Genomic DNA, 22,278 nt, shown 5'->3' on the forward strand with positions numbered 1-22,278 from the left:
AATATGATCATTGCATGTGTAGCCTTTCTAGGAGTATGCTATTATAGGCACGTGTTGCAAGTCTTCAGAATTAAAATGTTAATTACACCAAAAGCCATACAAGGAAAAGTGTGTCGCAATGCCATTGCACAACTTGGGAAATCCCAAGATAATCCCCTACAACCACATTACATGTTATTGGCCAATCATAACAAACCACATAATATCTTAGGCCATACTTGACATGCACAACCAAAGTCACCTTTAAGGGTACAAAATACTTACCCAAGACTTAGTTTATGTAGATCATCCTTTGTTTTCCAGCATATAAAGGCTCCAACCACACAAGACTATGTGGCAGAACAATCTAAGACTCATGCGTGTCGTGTACAGTACAGTGTACACCTGAGGAGGATAACAAAAGCCAACCAGCACACTGGCTGGCACACTGGGGACACACACTATTCTCCCACACACCAAACATATTGACCAACCCTCCCATGGACAGTAGCTAATTTAAGTATACAAACCTCACACACAACATTCAGGAAGCCACAAAAAAACCACCAGGTAAACAGCTGGTTGTGAGACATCTGGGCTGGTTTGGGCAGGCCCAGGGTTATATGTTAGTATTGTAATACATCCCATCTACATGAAAGAATGTTATGAGAAGAGACATCAGAGAGTCTCAAGTCGTAAACAGGTCTGAATGGACCTCTTCATGTGAGGTTTCTCTCCACCCTATATATGTAGGCCAGCTATCAGTAGCAATACCTTAACCCTTAAAAGGTGGGAATCCATATACCATAAACAATTGCTAATTTCTTTTTTTGCTAGCCGAAGTTCAGAGAAGCACAGGCAACATGCTATTACCATAGCAATACTAAAAGATATAGGTCTGTTGGTTTAGCAGCTGAGCCCATCACAGATGCCACTAACTACAGAGATCATTGTAAGATTACAGTGTTCTCTGTTACTCATCCTGGTTAACTTTTGCAAATATAGGGATAGCTTAATCCAACATAGCTCAATGTGTGTTGTCATGGATGATCAGAGAAAACTCTGGAGAAAGCAGTATTAACTAACAATGATATTTTCAGCTATGTGCAATCAGATAACTATTTTATCGAGTGTAATTATTGTTCCGTTTAAGCAAAGCTTTACCAATCTCGACAGCGCGGATGGAAGCCAGTGCGTGATCGTACACGCCCAAGAAGTGGTCAGTCGATGCGCACGATCAAGCCCACGACACTCCATACAGAGAAGCAACGGGCTCTAGAGAAATGTTTTTTAGCGATTAAACGATTTTATTTACGTCTAATCGCTAGGAGATGGGGCCCAAAGCTTTGCTCAAATCTGCACTAAACCAATAGGATATAAACAAAATTATTCTAAAATTAGAATGTCTGACCTATTACGTAATTGAAAGTTCTAAAATTAGTAACTAGTGACGTGTAAGTGACAATTATGCCAACTCAGCAGAAATGACGGTACAAAAAGAAGAGTGGGTTTGAACTTGGATAATTCAACAGGTTTGTTTTGTGAAGTTAGTTTGCAGCGTTTGACGCTTTTACCCTTTATTTCTATGGATCATTTTAGCTTCGATGGTCCGTTCCTTAACGAAGACGCTTCTGTACCTTCAGTAGCTGACTTAGAAAGGTTGGACGTAGACGATATTGGACTTCTACTCAGAGGCTTTCAGAACGACAACTATTCCACAATCATGGATGCTTCAAAAATTAAATCAGAGCCGGCGTTTGAAGAAACTCCCATGTCAGCTACTTTCCAGCAGCAACGCCACTTTACCATGTTTCAACCTCAGCCACCTGCTACTCCGCTGTATTCTCCAGCCTTTACTTCAAATCAAGGATCTCCAGCAAGTTACACCGACGAAGATTATTCCGAAGAAGACAAATCTTACGCTCCTCGCAGCTACCAAGTGGGCGGCGCTGGATCCAACATTCTTAACATTACCGATGACCAGTTAGCTCAATACACTGCTCGTGACATCAATAGGCTGTGTAAGGGCTGCCCTGAAGATATCGTAAAGCAACTAAAAAAACGCAGACGCACTTTGAAGAATAGAGGATATGCTTCCAATTCCCGAGTAAGGAGAATGCAACAAAAAAGTGAACTTGAATCTACTAAGACTCAGCTGCAGACTGAAGTTCTAAAGGTGAAGCAAGAATTAGCTGAAATGCGCAAGCAGCGTGACTACTACAAAAACAGGGCTGATGTCCTTGCCAGACAAGTTAACACTCAGAAGTAACTTTTAATTCACCCTTTTTTCCTTTTCAGACACTTGAACAGTGTACTACTTTGGATTTTACCCTACAGATGATTCAGGGATCATAATCAACAATTGATTAACCGTTTGCTCGCCAGAGGCTTATTTTTATCTGTATATATGTGTTGTATTTGAACTGACTTAATTTTTTGTTAATTGTAATTGTTTCTCTATGTTGTTGACTTAAATCTGCTGTAATTCTGTTGTACATCGAACTAATTTTTAATCCAATTTTTTTTGAAATCACAATGAATAATTCTTTAAAAATAAATCAGTGGTAACACAACATGTATAGGGGTGGGTAATACAAGAGGGTTAACATGAATAAAACGAATTATTTTGTTACAAAAAAAAAGGATAAAACTGTTCTTGGATATACAATCTAAACATTTGTGACAGCTAAACTGTCAGAATAGGTGAAAACAGCCCATCTTTCACATCTGCAAAAGACATATTGGTGTTAATTAAGCAACATTTAATCATCACAACAGGTTTCTTACCATCATAAGGAGGGCCTAGTTCCATGTCCTCCATAAATTCATCTTCATCTTCTGGTTTAACTCCAGTAGCCAGGTGGTTGCTAAGTAAACAGAAAGAAACCATTGTTAACTTCTATTTCTTACACGAAAACTTGTGGTGCTCGATATTTGACCAGAGCGACCATTGTGTACCCATGATGTGGCCATAAAAATTATTTAAAATAACATCGAATTACAGTGAGTTCCCAGGGGAATACCACACATACCAGCATACCACAAGATGGGGAAGGCCTGGGTTAAGTCCCTGCAAAACAACACCAAAGATCGCACCACCCTTACACCATCCACCCCTTTCTACGTTCCTAAAAACTAAAATCATTGTTTACTAGAGCACCTACTGCCTACCCACAAACATGTTAATGCACTAAGTCCATTAGGCCTGTTCAAACATGCCCACACAATGGGTACCAATGGAATGCAACAGTAAACCAACCCCTTCACCCACCTGATCGCCCTACACGTGAAGAACAGAATCCTCTTCAATTTTTTGTTGTAGAAGAAATAGTTGAAGGACCAAAGAGTACCCTCTTCTCCATATGGATCAGAGTCCAGATCAGGATTGTAACTAGAGTAGGAAAAAATAGTATATTCACACAAACATCACTAGTTCCTCTGATCTCATCATACAAACATATAACACACATCATATAAAGTGACCTTTAAATTCTCATGTAAAATTCAAGATAACAAGTCAACTAAATTGATAGTTTCCCAGCAGACATTACCCAAACACCAATGTGGGTACCTGGATATGACTTGTTGATAAACTATAGGGCAACAGTGGCTTATACCACAGAAATGATTTCCACATTGAGGGGGCAACTAGATCACATCCAATACATGAACTGATACAACACATGACCTCCTGACCTATATATTTCACACTCTTTTAGTTGGATCTCTTCTTCAATAGCAGACCAGAGTTGCTGTTCAAATGTACTGTAGCTATCTCCAAGAGCTGCTGACAAATTAGACTTTACAGAGCTCATCGTCCAGCTGAGATTTGGTTCCAAACTGAATTCATCTGATTTGGCATCAGTAAAATCATAGTCAGGGTGAAAGCTCATGTTCAGGGTAGATATAAGATGAAACAATATTTTCCTGTTAATGGTATTACACATTTGAGGTTGTTCCAAGCTGTGGGCACCACTGCCAACACTCGAGGATCTCACAAATACAATGGGAATAGCATTGGGACCAACAGTCGGTGTGCCCGAAGCTGGCGAACCAATATAGGTCTGGGGTGGTGAAAGTGCTTGCACTTCCGTAGAATCAGTAGTCAAAAGTTTGTACAACCTTTTGTCGTTGCCAGCCATTTTACAAGAATAACTCTCAATTCTAATAGAACAGGTAACAGGCATGTAAACACACTATTAATAATACAACCTTGTAAGTGCGGACATTTTAACTACATTCATAAATCATAAGAATCAAACAAAATTATATACAACAAAAACTGAAAAACCACAGTTGACTTAACAAAGCATACTGTAAGAGTGAAGCCATAACCAATTATATGGGAACACAGGATATAGGTGCAAAGTAGTCTCACCTTCCATTGAGTTGACAATCTCCAGTGTCCTGACACAAAGACGCACTGATACTTTCCAATTTTGAATTCTGGAGAAGTTTCATCTTAATAAAGTTCAATAAAACAGTTCGGCAAACGTTGAGCTTGAAACTTGTAATGACGTGAAGATTTATACCAACCAGCTATGACTGAACTAAACCCAAAACTAATGGGAATACTACTTGTTGGAAACTGACTGTATCCGTTAGCATAAATATTACCAGAAGCCATCAAAATGTTTACAAATACTTCAGTAGTTAAGTCTGTTCTCAAATATAATTACACTATAGTATAATGTAGGACCTGTTAATTTGGAGGTGTGAAGTGAGAAGCGTTAACAAAACAAGGGCGTGACAATTTTTATTTAAAGCACAGTCGATGCTTTTCCTCACGACAGAGTTCTTGAAAACTCCTTCACAAACGTTCCCAACGTTTCGGGTATCTTTTTCTAATCAGTGGTCACTTTAAACAGGGCCGAATTCAATTCCTTTCTCGCTTCTTCCAGAAGACTCCTTTCTTGGATACACAAACTGCTGCGTCGCGCTGTGATCTTATTCGCTGGAAATGAGGTCATTTGTCATGTCGCGCGGGACATTTTAATTTCAATTGCGCCAGTCACTTTAAAACGAGTACGCGCGCCTAACTGATCATGGAAATTGGTGGGCATTTTTATCACCCGTGGAGCAAAGAGACTAGTGTAGACCTGGGTGATTTGCCGGAAAAGTGGGATGCAAGAGTTTCTGATGATGGGAGAGTGTTTTTTGTGGAGTGAGTCAAAGAGTAGACAAACACACCCACATTCGTTAGATGAACTCAAAATTTACATTACAATAAAAATTATGAGTGCATACATGTAGTGTGTGTCAGTGTTTGTTATAACACTGTCGGCCGGAATCTACTCTTAGTGCCTGGGCAATGGCTGATGATAATCACGTACTGTGTACCAGCCCAAGACATTTCCTGATGGCACACTTTGCAACCCGTAGAATAACATCTTAAATTTGCATGAAGCACAAACATGGCAAACTGTGCTTGGTCAGGGGCACAAGCTATTCTGTTGGGTCTTTTGGTTACAGTGTAGCTGCAAGTGTAATGGTGGTGGCACATGTCCCTTCACATAGAGGAAGGGTCTGGCCTTCAAAATGTTGTGGCATGTTACAGTACGTAGCACAGGTAACACCAATCAAATCACATTGTTGGTGTTTAGTTTCATAATGTGTGATATGTCTTGTAAAGATGCGATATGATTTAGGCTGTATGTAGTCTCCAATAGCCGGGTAAAAGGACAGAAGATGGAGATAGTAAAGGCCCTTATAGTTAGAACTGATATAGCTACTCGTGATGCTGCACAATTGTTAGCAACCTTAACTTTGTAGGGTTGTCAGACATGCCATTGTCACTGTTATTATTGTGATGTTATTATTTAACTACATTCCATTGTTACAACACTACTGCTAGAGTGACCAGACCCTTCCTCTCTGTGTGAAGGGGCAGCCACTTGTGCACTGGGGGCATGATAATCCGCTGTCTGTACCATTCTTTATGGAAGGTTACACGACCTTTATCAAGCAACAAAAGACGTGTGTTTGTTGTATGGAGGGAGTGTGTGTGTGTGCGTGCGTGCACACAGAGTCACCCAACTGTTTACTGTGCCATTTACACACATTATGAAGCACAGTTATCATTTATAAAACTCATTCTTGATGACTTCAATACCTGTCAGTAACACAGACATACAGTTTTCAAATCAGTTTAAGTGTCACATATTATTTAACATATCAGAACTATACTCATAGTTGCAAATTCTGATTATGTTGTCTGCCATTCAATTTTTGCTTAAAGATGGGGCCGTCAGACATTCAGGTCCATGTACAATTCAGTAGTCTCAGGAATTATGAAAATAAAGACTTACTTTTGTCGCAGTAAGAGAGATTGTTTCATTTAGCCAATTTGTTTGTTAAGTTGTCGGTAGTTAACTCCTTCAGTTTCTAGTTCTTGTAGTGCTATTAGTATTAACCATTTCATTGTATTATTATTATATAATTTTACACGTACAATGGTGTCATTAATAGGGTCACTGATGGGGCCAAGTAAATGTGACCTCAACAATGAAGTACGTGGTCTTATTAATGAGGGAACATCTTATTTACTTTTCATACATGCCGTTGATTTTAAATAAAGAGGAGACTTTACTGTGGATATTTCAGAGTTATGGTTTAGTGTTTGTTTGTATGGAGAAACTTGTATAACATTAGGCAACTGAGTACCAACTAGAAGGTCAGTTTAATGTAATGAGGGCTCTTTAGGACCTTAACTATGAGAGTTCAGAGTTCAGTTCATTTTTCATTATCTTTTGTTTTTATTCCATTCAGAAGAACAGTGTCAGCTGAGTATACTGATATACAATTGGTCAATCAAATTGTGCTTGCATCTCACACCTGTATTGTTCTACACACTTTATGCAAGCAGACATGCTCACAATCACGGCCAATTTGCAAACATGCTTGTATAATTATTATGTTGTGCATGTGCACTGCACATTTGTCTGTATTCATACTGTCTGCATGTGATCATGTTGTGCTACATATTTCAGGCCATCACAATGTTGTTAGTGTACTGTAAGTTATCAAATTTTATTGTGCCTGATTCTTTAGTCTTACATCTTACACTTACATCTTTTGTTCATCTGATTGTCTCTGAAATCATCCCTGGATACCTCTCTTTTCTCTCTTTAAACGGATATATGCTCCAAGTAGGTAAGATGCGAGTACAGAAGTGTAGAAATAGCTTGTTATATGTTAATGCCCAGGTATAGTCCCAAGTGAATACTGCAGAATCATACATTCCCTCATTGAATAAAACCACAAGCAGGTGTAATGTGAAGAAGGCCTATAGCTACTTGGTTTGATGGTCATTCGTTGTACCAAAAATAAGGTGGTGTACATGGTGATAATAATATTTGTGTGTAGGGAAGTTATCAAAGGTGTCAGATAAAAGAAAGTTTCATTGTATGGTACTATATGGGTGTATGTAGTGTGTGTGTGTATAGGTGGGTATGATGTAACTCTCACCCATTGTTTGTTTCTATAATATAGTCATCAATCACAAGTGACCCATTGGGAACACCCAAGAACTAAACTGCGTTACAAAGTCGATCATGGTAGGTGTGTTATTCACGCACATGCCCTTAGTATCAGCTGTTTTGCCATAACACAATTAAACATACAAGCTACACAGACCAAGCCATACAGAAGAATATAGCTCTACCATAAACAGCATTCACCTATGGTTCTTTGTGTTCCAGAAATTCCCTACGGCTGGCAAAGGTTTCAAGATGAGAATCAGAAGCTGTTGTTTGTGGAGTAAGTTGCACACACCTCTGTCATGCACAGTGTCACACGCTGTTAAGCTTGGGCCACCCATAACATCTGTGACATGATTGACACTGTGTCAACTTTAATGACCCCATACATGTTTCTGCTGATTGCTGGTGTGTTTATGGTTTATGGGGGACGTGTTTTGTTATGCCTGTTAATGGTACTTGGACTGCCCATTTCTGTTAGCTTCTCAAGGCCACCCATGACAAATTAATGAACATATGTTCCAGCATGGTTATATATGGTTATTGGACCATACTAGTAGTCACGCAGTAATAATAAAGTCAACACAGAAATGAACGTGATGAATGTTTGTTAAGAATTCTTTATTGTCTAATAAAGTTAACTGGTCTTAAATGTTTTAATCTTGTAGTTTGGTAGTTACAATGTTCACTGAGCTAACAATATATATGTCATGTTAAAGTATACCCGTGTTTCCAAGTAGCTACACCTGTTAAAAAGCAGCTGTGATAAAATTAAATCTTAATGGCACTGTCTAATGCAAATACTTTACTTTGAATAGAGTTTGTTTGGTTTCTTTAACTAGAAACTGTTTGCACTTAGCTGTATTAAAATATCTTGTGTGTATGTGATAGCTGTCCTTGACAACAGTCATACAATAGCATGGTTGCTATGCTAGACAACACCATATGGTATCGGTTGCCATCCCATACCACGTTGCAAGTCATAGTTTATATATTGTTGTGTTGCAATAATTGGTAGGGTTGTTTGATGTGCTTCACATGCTTGTGTTCAGCATTTTTGTTAAGGGATATATTTTCTTTGTAGATATCTTTGTAGATGCCTTTTTTTGTTTCACTATAAGATTTCTTGTGTTTTGTGTGCAATTTCTCCTGCACACATAGTCACATGGAGCAGCAAGTCTCTCTGGTTGATCCCAGGCTTCTAACAAGCAGAAAGTTAAAGAAGTCATCAGTTGTAGACAAGTATGCTGGTATTCAACATAGATTTCAGCCACACACAAAGGCTATTGAGATTGTAAGGAATGTTAACCTCAAAGGAAAGACTGCTTTGATAACTGGTGCCAACTCTGGCTTAGGTAAGTGCACTCTAACTATTGAACTTTGTACCTTTAAGTTCACTATATGCACCCAGTGTTTTTAGTAGTTATCTGTTGTTGTTTGTGTGTGTGTGTTGTGTGTGTTATGTACATTGTCTAGGGTTTGAAACTGCTAGAGTTTTGGCATTAACTGGGGCCCATGTCTTTATGGCGTGTCGGAATATGACAAAAGCTCAACAAGCTATGCAGAGGATATTAGCTGAAGATGTAAGCATATTTAATGTTTCTTTTGTGTTATTTGGCTTCCCCACATAACCATATGGCACATTAATGAGTGACAATTGACCATTGAGGGGGTGTATATTCTTTTATGCAGCCATCTGCCTACGTTGAGGTGTTACATCTGGACCTGGCCTCTTTGCACAGTGTTAAACAGTGTGTTCAGCAGTTTACTGCCAAAAATGTGTAAGTCTTTGCACTTGTAAGATTGCCATGTGGTCACTTGTGAGATTTCAAGGGGCAGGTTACTTGTTCATAGCCAATAGTTGACAATAAACAGTTTAAGTGTTTCACTGGCTACAAAACAATACTAATTCTGATACAAAAGATAATTTTTCTGTCCTGTTACAGGCCACTACATATACTGGTGTGTAATGCTGCTAGTTTTGGAGGGCCATTTCAGTTGAGCAGTGATGGTTTGGAACTTCATTTTGCCACAAACCACCTTGGTCACTTCTACCTAACCCAGTTGCTAAAGGAGGCCCTCATCAAATCAGCTCCTGCTAGGGTCATAGTAGTCAGCTCAGAATCTCACCGGTAAACAATTAATATCATGTTTTATTTTTATCATCCTTTTCCTGTTTAGTTACACTGACCTTGATGCTGCTAGCCTTAACTTGTGCACTTTACAAAAGCCTAACAAAGATGACTATCATACAATTACTGCATATGGGACCTCCAAGCTGTGTAACATGCTCTTTGCTCTAGAACTGAACCGGATCATGATACAAGTCGGGGTGACTTGTAATGTGGTGCACCCTGGCAACCTACTATCAACCAATATGCTAAGGAACGCTGGAATGTTATATAACCTTCTGAGAATGATGATGTGGCCTTTTGTCAAGTCCGTGGTAAGTTAAAAATCAAGAGTGCATGAATGAATTAAAACCTGGTGTTCTAATTTGACCAGTAATGGTACAAGGTGGCTGCATGTCTATATGTAACTTTGCATGTATGGAGACTTTTAAGACATTTAGTTTAGACAGGTGTCAATAGCTTATATGGTGACCAAATTGGACAAGTTGCACTGTAACATTACGAGATAAAAATGTATTGGCCTCTGTAATATAGAACTTTTCATTTGCAGATTCTGGCATTGGATAGATTCATTGTATTTGTCCTTCCAGTTGTTTTTCTGTGGGTGTAGGTGTGTTAATCTTTTGTTAATGATCATAATTCTATTTCAGTATCAACATATAATCCGCAGTGTTTACTAGTTTAATGATATTATATTTCTTCAGTACAATCAGGGTTGTTATGTCTGGGTGCTGTTAAAAATAAAGTGTAGTTCATTAACTTGTTTTGATCAGCAGTTTATACCAAATTAGGACATGTTAACTAGATTTATAGCGATAGAACCATACAAGTGTGATCATGTGATGGTTTATATTACAGGAGCAAGCAGCTGCGGGTATTGTGTTCTGTGCCGCACATCCTACAATGGACGAAATAGGAGGGCTCTACTTGTACGACTGCTGGCCAGTTCATCCGTCAGAAGAGGCACAAAATGCTGACACAGCAACAGCATTGTGGGAACTTTCAGAGCAGTTAATAAGAGAACGGACCACACCCAACACATAAACATTCATTCACAAAGCATGATCTCATTATGTTAGCCAAATAAGCGGCTAAGATTACCAGCTCAGCAGATTTTAAACATGTAAACAACTTGAGCAATAAATGGCTGAGTTGATTTTCCCCATAATAGCTACAAAGCAGTTTTGATTCTGACTAGAAGACCGTGAGAAACTCGCCATGTTTGCTGAGTCAGTAGCCAAATCTGCTGACTTGGCAGTTTGAAGACGTAAACAACTTTTGGCTGAAAACATTAGGTCTTCCCAAAGCTACAGCAACAAACTGCATATGCAGAAAAAGTTTTAACTTTGACTGGGAGACCATTAAAACTTTTACCATATACAGTAAAGAGACTGACTTAAATCATCACCATTAAAAACAGCAACTGGTTGGTGTGTTTATGCACAAGATTAATTGCATTAATCCACTGATTTCATCGGTGGTTTAATAAAAGGTGTAATATTGGTGTGTGCATATAATATTTTAAACCAGGCCATGCCTTTGCTAAGCTTTATCAATACTGAAACCTCTTCTGTTCCAGACAAAATATTTTACGAAGACCTATAAGTGTTCCTTTGTGAGAAAGCAGACATCTGGCACCATAACAAACCACCTGTCTGTGGATTAAGGAACTGAATTTTGTGCAGTCACCCCTTGATGTGTGATCACAGTGGCAAAAGGAATGCAAGTTCTGTACTGAAGAGGTTTCAACGTAGTTCTGATAAACAAGTGATGTGTGTGTGTTTCAATAAATCTTTTACAAGATTTCTTGTGTGTGTGTGGGTGGCGAGGTCACTTTTCAGTGTCAGTTGTTTGCTTTGGGGCGTCAATCTCTGGCCTGTGTTTAGGAAACTGCTCCCACGGTGATGCCAAATCAAATCTTCTGAATTCTTGTGTCAGCTCAATCGGCTCACATACGACACGCTTAACCTCATCATCATATCGTACCTAACAAGGACATTATAAAGTGTTTACATCTACACCATTACCCCAGTAACATTAGGACTCAAAAACATCCTTAGGAATCGAAGTCCATAGTAACACCTTGTACTGGAATGTTAAAATTATTGTCAACAGCAGCTGCTACGAGGAGCCATCACTACAGCTGATTTTGAGGTCAATTCAAAGAAATTCCAATGACTAAATATTAGCTGGCTGCATGACATTGTGTATATTAGGAAAAAAATAGCTGCTATTCATGGTTTCTAGGAAAATGGGAAAACATTATTCCTTGAGAACTTCGCCCACATTTAATAAAACTGTCTGTCCATAGCAACACAGAACTGAAGTGGTATCCTAAGAGACACCCTAGGACATTTGTCCACAGTAACAGTGCACACTCACACATTTGGACCCCTGAAATCAGGACACACACCGTATTTACTTGCTTAAACACTGTGGATACTACATCAAAAATCTGTCCAGCCACTAGTCAAGAGGCGTTATAGTACAAGCAGCTCTCAATTGCGGTGACTATTCAGTATATCAAACAAAGACCGTTGCTATAAGGAGACTATGTACTTACTTAATGCTTTTAGCAGCTCTAGTATACTTCACTGTGATGGCGGAACAGTAGATGAAAGGAATGCCCACAACATAGAATGACTATTGCTCTCTTCTTGTTGACAGTAACAAGTCTAGTTCATCCAAGGGTAAGCAGCTAACTCCTTAAAACAACATTTCTATGAATTCAATCCTAGCAGCACTTTTACATATTTAAGAATATGGTGTGACCAGTTTTATAAATAAGGCGACTATTTGAGGTGTGGCATTTAACCAAGTAAATACGGTACCCAACATGTGCGTGGACATATTAGAATGGTCCAGAGTTGCTCACAATACAGTAGTAATACTATATAATACACTACACACACACACACACACCTCCACAAAGCCACTGAGTGGGAAGTCTTTTCTCATCGGATGTCCTTCAAATCCATAATCAGTCAGGATGCGACGCAGGTCAGGATGATTGGAAAAGAATACACCATACATGTCCCAAATCTGGTGTGAGGAAACAAGATATGTCAACAAGTTACAGATACAATGGAGCTCAATTTACACTCTACTCATTTAGGCATGCATACTAAAAGTACCTTATATGCATTCCATTACCAGATGGTGTTGTATGTATAATGTTGTATGGGTACGAGTAGACCAACATGTTTTGCTATCACTGATTTGTCTACAGTTTCTCTGCCCATTACACCGTCAATCATCATTAATTGTAATGTAATTAACAAGTATTTACTAGAGGTACGGCAATATGACTTAGCTGATCTGATATGATAACATAGACCCTTCCGTGAACAATTTGTGCTCTAAATCCAGTAATAAAAAAGACACTGCATGTGTCGTGGGGAGGGGGTCACAATTTACTAGGATATACAAGAAGTTCAAGTAGCTTCTACAAAACCCTGGTGTAGCTATATACTAACACAAAAACGATGGTGGTATTGGATGTTTATAAAATCCAATCCAGTTATCAGTATGCCTCTATAAATTACACCTAGTTACAGATTGTATACTAGCTGAGACACAAAACTGTGCCACAATGAAATTAGTTTATTAGAAGACCAAATGGCTTCACATTTCAATTAGGTGAAAATGTATGTTCCCCTTATATTTGCAATATTTCTATCGCGATGATCTCACATGGCAAATTATAATATCTTCTGATTAATTCTGAACTATATGATTTTAATAGTCATCATTTCAATACGCTCTATACCAAAGTTATAAATAAACTCATGTGCTTTCTGATTAGGAAGTAACTGGGCCCTGCGTGCATGTGTGTGCACACCCTCACACAGGATATAGCTCAACACAAATGTATAACTACTCGTACTCCACATGGTTGTTGCTGGATTCTTCAACTAGAGCATCATCCACTGGATGGCTCTCTTCCAAGGTCCAAGGTATGTGTGCACAAGTACATATGACTGGCCTCACATATAAGTCTGTCTGCTTTACAGGTGTATGTATATGCATTATCAGCAAGATAATTGGGACCATGGTCAGCCCTGATTATCAAAAGCAATATTAATTTTATGGTGCAGTGAATTGCGTACTACAAATAGTTATCCACATATGTCACCGGATTTGCGAAAAACGGTCTTCCACACGCATCCAATTCTATGAACTTGGTAGACCATAACTTAGTATTCAGCTAACATATAAACCTGAAATTTTCTCCATCCATTACGCTATGTTGGTGCTCACTACTGACCACATTTCAAGTCAATAGCTTTTTCCTATCTGAAGTTATTAATCGTCAAAGTTGTAAATTGGATGAGTGTGGAAGACCCCTTTTCGCAAATCCGGTCACATATAAGGTCATATAATCTATACAGTTATTACCTCACGTTCTGCCCAGTTGGCACTACTGAACAATGGAGCAGCTGAGTCAAGTGGGGTCAACTCATCTGTGTAAGTCTTGACTCGCACACGAGAATTATACGTCAAACTTAGGAGATTATATACAACCTAAAAACAGAAAACATAAATCTAAAAATAGCACATACACAAACTACAACACACAATGCATTGCACATCACAAGACAACGAGGACAAAACAAGACTCTATACAACACTAACACACAATTTCATCATATTCCATATCACCATAACATCTAGTCAACAATATAGTAATGTAATTAACATAATATGTTAATTGGATTATGTTAATTGGAACTAGAAATACAACCCATTGTCATATATAAAGTGTGTGTGGTCACTTTGGTAAGTTTGTTTTAGTTCTAATCAAACTAGAAGTATGTCAAGGTTACGACAAAACAAATAAATACTTGATAAACCATACCCACCTCAATGTGTACATGTTTTTGTAACTGTTAGTTTCAAAATCCGAATCCGTGACAATATTTCAGGAAATATTTACACCCTTACAGTGTGATTTATGCAGTGTTTTGTCATGAATAGAGAAGCTACAAATCATTTTAGTTCTTGAACAATAATTTGTCTTTCAGTACCGCTATATAGTACATGAATACATACAGGTGCTTATCTCACATTACAGTGTGACAATAAACATGTACACGGTACACACCTCAATTTGTCATGGTCGAAAATTATAATCAAGATGTGTACACAACTGACACACCATAACTCAAACAGGAGAATAGCATGTGCACGCGCCTACACACACACAATGAACAAGTACTGATATCAAAGTGGTACCGGAAAATCTCAGCTCTCTCTTTTTAATAAGTTAAGATCACCCTAGCTTGTTACAGTGAGCACATTGAATTGTACTTCATGATTTAGTAACGTAAGAGTACCTGCCTTTAAGCGTTTTGTAATTGAAGGAACACCGTCCATTATATTTCCTTACTTGGTCTTCAGTGATCTGCTGCTTCAGTAAGATAATATTCTTGAACATTCTTCACTGTGCGCTAAACTAATTGCAGTAAAGAAATGAACAAATACTAGAATTCTATACGTTACATGGAAAAGAAGCCATATCCACTCCTGCACAATCATCTGTTACAGGACTATAAGGCATTAGACTCCTCTCCATATTATCAACTCTTGGTAACATGGTCACTTTACTTAACAGTCAATCTTAAGTAAAGTCCCATACACTTAACAGGCTACCTAGGTGTTCCTCGACAGCTAGTCGTGCAAGTTTATAAGGACACCATAAAGATAAGCCTTCCAATGCAATGGACCACAACAAACTAAAATACATGTTTACAATGCAGTATCAAAAAGGTCAGGTATCAATCAGCCATTTTGAAGACGGAAATGTTTTGTAGGCTATTTTGAATGTTAAACTGAATGGCAAAAGCAGATGACTGACTAGCAGTTATTGTGAGGTTGGTCACAAGTCATCAAATATCTTGTGATCTAAAGAACACCCTATTCAGCCCACATCCTTGCTATTGACATATATACCAAGTATTCTAATGTGTGAACTTCAGACACATGTCAAAAGCCTCTCAAAATCTTCACAATAAACCACCCCCAACAACAATCAAATGGCCTTCCTAGTAAAGAAGCAAACCTATGCTTCTCTCCCATGACTGAATTTCCAATATTGGGACCACGTTGTGATGTTATACAATCACATCATCCATAGAACACCCTCTATAATTCTGTTTATGGGAAAGAAGCAATAGATAACAACATTTGCAGCCCTTGGCTATCAATTTGTCCATTAATTCATTATTGTGCTTAACTCAAACCTTCTAATGAAATTTGGAGAAATTTTATGCATTTTGACCCTGTGAATCCATTGATGGAATCTCACACTGATGATCGAACATACCACACACCGCCAGTGAAACATGTACACACCTTGCAAGTGTGTCACAATATCACTGCTGTATAGAGTCAACAATTCAAGCTTTCAATTGCAGTGCATCCATACAAGTAGTGGGAAAGCCTTCTGCAATGTTGTTAAGAATGTTCTACTCTTGAACTGACACAAAACACTTCACAATGAAAACTACCTGCATCAACTTTCAATACCATCTAAACAGGGAGAGAGACAGACACACTTCATTGCTTGTCCAATAATGGATACTACCCACTGTACCGTGGATAGCTATAAACCCAGCCAAGAGCAAACTTCCAAGTGGGAGGACAAGCCTCAGTTAACAAAGGTAGTCCCATTAATACTGACTGGGGCAATGATTAGTGGATGTGTTACATACATACACATGTACGCACACATACACACACAAAACTATCACAGACTAGCCAGTCACACACTACTATACAGATTTCCAAAAACAATTCTAGGAAGCTGTGAATGCAGACTCTTAGCCAGTTTGGAAGGCAAAACACTTCACCAATACAATTCTCTCCTCTTTCTAGAGAAACAGTGTGTTGCAAAGAATCTAGCTTAAGCTTTAGCATACCGAAATGATGCTATACCATAAATATCATATTAACAATATCATATAAGAAATAACAGTAGCAGTGCTATAGCATTCAGAGAAATTGACTCGTGATACTTAGGAACTAGTGTAACTGAATAATAAAACAACAATTCCAAGTTTACCATAGGATCACTATTGAGCACAATACAGTGAAACACTTCCATTAAAATATTATAGTGGACATGGGGGGTCGCAAGCATAGCTAAGGTGTACTTCATGAACTCACTACCAAGAACACCATATTATAGTGGAATGCCTCAAAAATAGCCAAGGTGTACTTTATAATCTCATTAACAAGACCACCTCATTATAGTGACCGGGTCAAGTAGGTCCCAAACATACCGTATAGCCTAAATATTACGAGCGCCAATATTCTCAAGATTGAGCAATGTTACCAAATTAAAAAAAAAAATTTTTTTTTTTGTGGATTTGCAAACAATCCTAAAATGTATTACATGATATAATGGACTATGGAGGTCTAAATATTTCAAGGATAAAATTTTTTGCTATTAGTCCCCAAAACTTGAGGACAAAACTTTTCCTGTTAATCTCCAAAACCTTGAAATCAGTGAAATTTTTCTCCCTTGGCTTTATGGTAACAAAAGTGTATTTCATGACCCCACTAATAAGACCACCTCATTATAGTGACCCTGTCTCAAAAAAGCTAAGATGGTTTATTTCATGACCTCCACCTCAACATAGTGACCATGTCAAGTGGGTTCCAAACATAACCAAAGTGTATTTCACGACCTTACTAAGACCATTTCATTTTGAGGCTATTTTTCAGTCCCAAAGAAAACCCTCCCAATGAGCTTTCACTGGAAATAGAAGGCTCCTCAATAAGTAATCTTACATGTCTATACATGTAGACGTACCCAAGGACAACCACTCTACAAACAAGGAAATACTTTTGAACATACGTGAACCAGCAGAGAGCTAAAGTGCACAACTTATGTACTTCTTGTGGACAAGTTTAAGTATGGAGCCCCTGGCATCCCTGTGACAGGTAGAGTGCTTGAGTTAGGAGAAGTTGGTTCAAATTCCTTACCACCAAAACAACAGTATACATACTCAATTCCACTAACATAACAGAAATCATGGAACTGACCATCAAAAACTGAGCTTATTTCCTTGTGTTTACAATCATTGTTTGAAGTCGACACAAAATGGTCCTCCTATTGTTGACCAATAGTTACTAAATAAGTAGCTGCCGTATTTACAAACTAAATCATGAAGTCGACTGTAAAATAGACTGTTTAAATCGTTTGTTTCACAATATATCTCTTGTTGATAAAATGGAATTTACCAACAATTTGTACATAATTGCTGACCAAGGAATAATTTTTATAATTTCAAGTACTAAGACAGTGGAACTTCTCCATAATGGATCAAAGACATATCAGGATCCAGAATTTTAGACCAACAAATCGACTAGAAGTTTCCTCTTTCAGATACAAGTCAGACCTGTTAGAACAAAAATATTTTCTTTTTATAGAGGTTTTTGTCCTTTATTTGAGGAGTTTGATAAGACAATCAGATCAGAAAAAAGGACATCAACCTATTAGGGGAATGAACTACTGTTAACATGCAAACACCAAAAAAAAAAATTTTCCACTAGGAAAATTGTAAAGTGAAGTGCTTTACACCTAAGGCAATGTGATAACAAAAACATGCCATATCGTAAAGAAATAAAAAAAGACTCTACAGAAAATACACATAGGTTCCTTCCTATGGTAAAAAATGCACTTTAAAAGTTCAGTTCCTACCATAATAACAAAACAGCAGATCTCTCTACAATACACACAAACATTACAGTTCCAAACTTCTATTGACCTGAAAACTAAGTTACACAATTTCCCTCCTATTCTAAACCTCAACAGGATAAAACATACATAAGCAGGACGAGTGTTTGGGGCTTGGCTCCATAGATTTGTAGATCAGAAAGTGTACAACAAAAACAGATAAAAAGTATTGGTTAACTGTACAATTACCTCAAAACGATAATGTCTTTTTGGCACGTCAATAGCTGTAATATCCATTAACTGTCTGAACTGTGCATTGGTATGGTCCCTGAGAAATGTCAACACTGGTAGAATACCCTCTGGATGGATTAACAATTCTAACTGTTCAGTACCAGTGACTTGAACTTGTTGAATGAATTTGGGTAACACCTCTTGGAGGTAGGTTCCAAATTTGAATAATTCCTCTTGTCTGGCAGTGACTTTGCTTTCTGCTGAAATGAAAACGATTACATCAATATCTTTTTGTTACAACTGCACAAATCTTTGTACCTGCTTGTGATGCAAAGTCACGTTGGGACCATATCTTTGTGTTGGCTGTGCATGAAGCTGGTGCTAGAAAATAGAGCGCACCATAAAATTAGAATACAAAAAACTGCAGTTCAAGTTTTACTTCTCGAGCAGCTCAGAACGCTTCTTCTCAGTGGTAGAGTGAATAGTGGTGCACGTACTTGGTTTAGACATCTACTAAACAACCTCACCGCCATTTCTGCCCACCGCACCAAAATATTAAAACAATGCTGCTCTAAAATATTGGAATACAAAGGGAAAGTCGTTTGTATCCCTCAAACAGAGAGACATTTTAAGTGTATAAAGACTTAGATGCACGAAGAGTACCCCACGCGTGAAGTAAAGCTCCAGACAGGCGTTCCTGCAAAGCTTATTTCCTGGTCGGTAAGCGTGGGAGATACAATTAGGAAGGGGAGTGTACTGTGTAAGTACCAGCTCGCTGAGGGCGATGGAAAAGCAATATCACTCAAATCACCATGCGTGGGTGTTGTCAAACAACTATTGGTACAAGAAACAGCTACACTGCAGCCAGGGTATATTATATTTCATGCACTATATAGCCTTGTGATTAACCATTACTGTTATATGATTGTTATTTATACACTCAGGACTATTGTAATGCTGATAGAAGAAAGATGTATGCACAGCATTGTTGTGCATGACATGTGCGCTGATTGTGGAGCAAACCTGCGCAAGTAAGAGATAATAACTACTGCTTTAGAGACATGATAATATGTGGACAACATCTCCAGATATGAGGGAGCTTATGGTGAACTGACTCAGCCAGTAACAGCTCAAGTCTCCATGATCCATAGTATACCAGGAATAAGAGTTAGCCAAGAGGTAAACTGGACATGAGTTGTATTGTAACATAACATTATATGAAAGTGCACGTGACTGGTGATAATTCACAATAAAAAAAAAAACACATGAAAAGCTTGTTTGGAGGACGCAACAATGGGTTCTCGATGAAAGCCTTGACCTACTCCTAGAATGAATACAGACAGACCTATAGTAGTAGTAGTCTAACTAGTCTTTACAAGACTATGCTACTTATTTGTGTGCACACTCTCACAAGTTGTTGATATCATCTAGGAAGCTGAGAGGTTGGCTCGGCAAGACCAGCTGAGGTTACTGAGAGGTCGTAAGCTAGCATTGATAGTTGATCTTGATCAGACCCTCATCCACACTGCAGTCAGTCCAGGCATTGAAGGAGGATTACCAGTAAGTGCGCTACATATATAGCATACAATGTATTCTTGTAACTTAGTCATGTATGGTACTGCTCTCGCGTAATGTCGCACTCGCTTGCACACGTGCAATTACGCACTATTAAAAAAATTGCTAAAAAGTGGGTGTGACACCTTTTTTTTGATCGTGAGTCTTCATCAAAGACTCGCAATCAAAACAGGTGCCACACCCCCTTTAAGTTACTTTAATTGCGTGTAAATTGCACGTATGCAAGAGAGGGCGACATTACATCTGGCGGTACCGTATGTGTTGTATTTTTGTAGGACGTGCACCGATTTACTCTTCCGGAACACCCTCACATGACTTACCATACCCGGCTCAGACCACATGTGAGAGATTTTCTAGAGAAGGTGTCCAAATTGTATGAGCTGCACATCTCAACTATGGGATGCCGCTCGTATGCTGACAAGATAGCTGGTATCATTGATCCTGAGAAGCGTTACTTCAGCAGCAGAGTGATATCTCGTGATGAATGTGTAGACCCCACATCTAAAGTCTTACGTCTAAGGTAAAGGTCACTATGGACTTGTACTTGTCCTTACTATGTAAGTCCTTTCTAGTGTATGCTATAGTTTCTAATAATGGCAATATGACTGCAATGTTTTGTGCAGGTCAGTGTTTCCTTGTGGGGACAGGATGGTAGCAATTATTGACGATCGAGAGGATGTCTGGTGCAGGGCCCCCAATTTGATACATGTGAAGCCTTACATGTTCTTCTCTGGAGTCAGTGACATTAATGCCCCACCCAATGCTCCTTCTGAGCCCCGCCCATCAGAACAGGATGCAGATAATGTATCAGCTATAGCTGGCAATTCTAGTGGCAACAATGCAGAAACTACAGAGCCAAATACTGAATGTAATACTGAAGTACCCGAGACAGGTGAAACATTGCAAACATCAGAGACAAAACCCAATCCATCAGAATATACAGAGTCTGACAAGGAAGGATCAGACAGTGAGAGTAGTTCTAGTGTTGACAGTAGTGGTAGCTCTAGTAGTGGTGTATCTAGTGTGAACAGTACAAATGGACTGAGTCAAGATCCACCAGATTCTAGTAGTGTACAGGTCGATGTTCCTGCTTCAATGATAACCACGGCATCTGCTTTGCAGAATCCAACACCAGAGACCAAAGAAGACATCCCTGCCACAGAAGAACCAGTCCTTAAATCAGATGTTGATCCCAGCCACAAGGAAGTTGAGAAAAAGTCTGGTCCCCATCCCAGCGTATCACGTATTAGAAGACTTCCTTCAGATATTCAAGATCCTGATGACTTCTTAGTACACCTGGCAGTCACACTATCAAAAATACACGATATTTTTTATACAGAATATGATACTACTGCAAACACAGGTCAACAACCAGTGGCTGGTACATCGTCCCATGTACACACCCCTGACCTGAAAGAGATCATCCCTAGCATGCGACAGTCAGTGCTAAAAGACTGTAATATTCTCTTCACTGGTGTGATTCCTACGAATATGCCACCAGAGAGGTGTCCAGAATGGAACACTGCAAGAGCTTTTGGTGCTACAATCCATTCTACACTAGTTGGAAATGTGGACACCAAATACCAGCCCACTACGCACCTTATTGTAGGCAGGGTGGGCACTAGTAAACTACACGAAGCTAGAAGAATGCCTGGGATTAAAATTGTGGAGTGTGGCTGGCTGTGGGCATCAGCTGAAAGATGGCAACGTGTCGATGAAGTACTTTACCCTGTGAAAGAAAGCAAGCTACCTCGCAAGGAAGAGAAACAGCATCAAGACAAGCCAACTGCTCAAGCTGATAATAACAGACTAGAGAGATTAATGTCAACAGGCTCTGTTAGTGTTGCATTAATTTCTGATGAAGATTTAGTTGAAATGGACAAAGAAGTGGATGCTGAAATGGATGATGACTTGGACTCAGATAACTCTGACAGTGATAATGAGAATGGACTCGATGCTAATGACAGAATTATAGAAGGAAGCAGAAAGAGAAAACTCTCAGAGTCTCCACAGTCTTTGTCCAGTAGTAGTGAGATAGCTAAGAGTTCAGATGATGAAGACGATGATGATGAATATGGTGCCTTACTAGAAGCACAGATTTCATAATTGTAGATTTCGTTGTATTTCTGTATACCCTTCACATGATTTAAAAATATTTTAACATGCATCATGATGTAGAATAATTTAATTCTTGTGTTGT

The 22,278-nt window shown here is 38.7% G+C and overlaps 5 protein-coding genes across 11 annotated transcripts; 3 read left to right on the forward strand and 2 right to left on the reverse strand.

The window, feature by feature from the left end:
* Positions 1 to 1,492: 1,492 nt before the first annotated feature.
* On the forward strand, positions 1,493 to 2,537 carry LOC136263243 (transcription factor MafB-like). Its single transcript, XM_066057751.1, has one exon. It carries the CDS (start codon positions 1,565 to 1,567, stop codon positions 2,246 to 2,248), a length of 684 nt encoding a protein of 227 aa, XP_065913823.1. The 5' UTR covers positions 1,493 to 1,564; the 3' UTR covers positions 2,249 to 2,537.
* On the reverse strand, positions 1,572 to 4,946 carry LOC136263242 (repressor of RNA polymerase III transcription MAF1 homolog). Its single transcript, XM_066057750.1, has 5 exons — positions 4,358 to 4,946; positions 3,676 to 4,143; positions 3,251 to 3,370; positions 2,767 to 2,846; positions 1,572 to 2,706 (listed from the first exon to the last, which is right to left on the reverse strand). The coding sequence occupies exons 1-5, from the start codon at positions 4,438 to 4,440 to the stop codon at positions 2,666 to 2,668; spliced, it is 792 nt and encodes a 263-aa protein (XP_065913822.1). The 5' UTR covers positions 4,441 to 4,946; the 3' UTR covers positions 1,572 to 2,665.
* Positions 4,947 to 4,973: 27 nt separating this feature from the next.
* LOC136263238 (WW domain-containing oxidoreductase-like) lies at positions 4,974 to 11,557 on the forward strand. Of its 5 annotated transcripts, none has more exons than XM_066057741.1 (11): positions 5,004 to 5,143; positions 6,448 to 7,131; positions 7,185 to 7,309; positions 7,471 to 7,539; positions 7,680 to 7,737; positions 8,619 to 8,812; positions 8,934 to 9,040; positions 9,150 to 9,238; positions 9,404 to 9,589; positions 9,639 to 9,903; positions 10,448 to 11,557. In XM_066057741.1, exons 4-11 carry the CDS (start codon positions 7,533 to 7,535, stop codon positions 10,631 to 10,633), a joined length of 1,092 nt encoding a protein of 363 aa, XP_065913813.1. In that variant the 5' UTR covers positions 5,004 to 5,143; positions 6,448 to 7,131; positions 7,185 to 7,309; positions 7,471 to 7,532; the 3' UTR covers positions 10,634 to 11,557. The 5 variants fall into 5 exon arrangements, with proteins under 5 accessions (XP_065913812.1, XP_065913813.1, XP_065913814.1 ...); XM_066057742.1 differs by having other exon boundaries at positions 6,448 to 7,127; XM_066057744.1 differs by having other exon boundaries at positions 6,448 to 7,309; positions 7,471 to 7,535.
* Positions 11,358 to 19,102, reverse strand: LOC136263241 (NADH dehydrogenase [ubiquinone] iron-sulfur protein 3, mitochondrial-like). 2 transcript variants are annotated; one of them, XM_066057749.1, is made up of 6 exons: positions 18,943 to 19,102; positions 18,822 to 18,884; positions 18,522 to 18,760; positions 13,988 to 14,113; positions 12,512 to 12,631; positions 11,358 to 11,575 (listed from the first exon to the last, which is right to left on the reverse strand). In XM_066057749.1, exons 1-6 carry the CDS (start codon positions 19,034 to 19,036, stop codon positions 11,420 to 11,422), a joined length of 798 nt encoding a protein of 265 aa, XP_065913821.1. In that variant the 5' UTR covers positions 19,037 to 19,102; the 3' UTR covers positions 11,358 to 11,419. The 2 variants fall into 2 exon arrangements, with proteins under 2 accessions (XP_065913821.1, XP_065913820.1); XM_066057748.1 differs by having other exon boundaries at positions 18,522 to 18,763.
* LOC136263236 (RNA polymerase II subunit A C-terminal domain phosphatase-like) lies at positions 19,055 to 22,266 on the forward strand. Of its 2 annotated transcripts, none has more exons than XM_066057737.1 (6): positions 19,055 to 19,372; positions 19,448 to 19,534; positions 19,592 to 19,682; positions 19,935 to 20,063; positions 20,354 to 20,598; positions 20,702 to 22,266. In XM_066057737.1, the coding sequence occupies exons 1-6, from the start codon at positions 19,152 to 19,154 to the stop codon at positions 22,182 to 22,184; spliced, it is 2,256 nt and encodes a 751-aa protein (XP_065913809.1). In that variant the 5' UTR covers positions 19,055 to 19,151; the 3' UTR covers positions 22,185 to 22,266. The 2 variants fall into 2 exon arrangements, with proteins under 2 accessions (XP_065913809.1, XP_065913810.1); XM_066057738.1 differs by having other exon boundaries at positions 19,069 to 19,223.
* The last annotated feature ends 12 nt before the right edge of the window (positions 22,267 to 22,278 follow it).

This window comes from Dysidea avara, chromosome 8 (assembly GCF_963678975.1).
Source record: "Dysidea avara chromosome 8, odDysAvar1.4, whole genome shotgun sequence".
Taxonomy (NCBI): Eukaryota; Metazoa; Porifera; class Demospongiae; order Dictyoceratida; family Dysideidae; genus Dysidea; species Dysidea avara.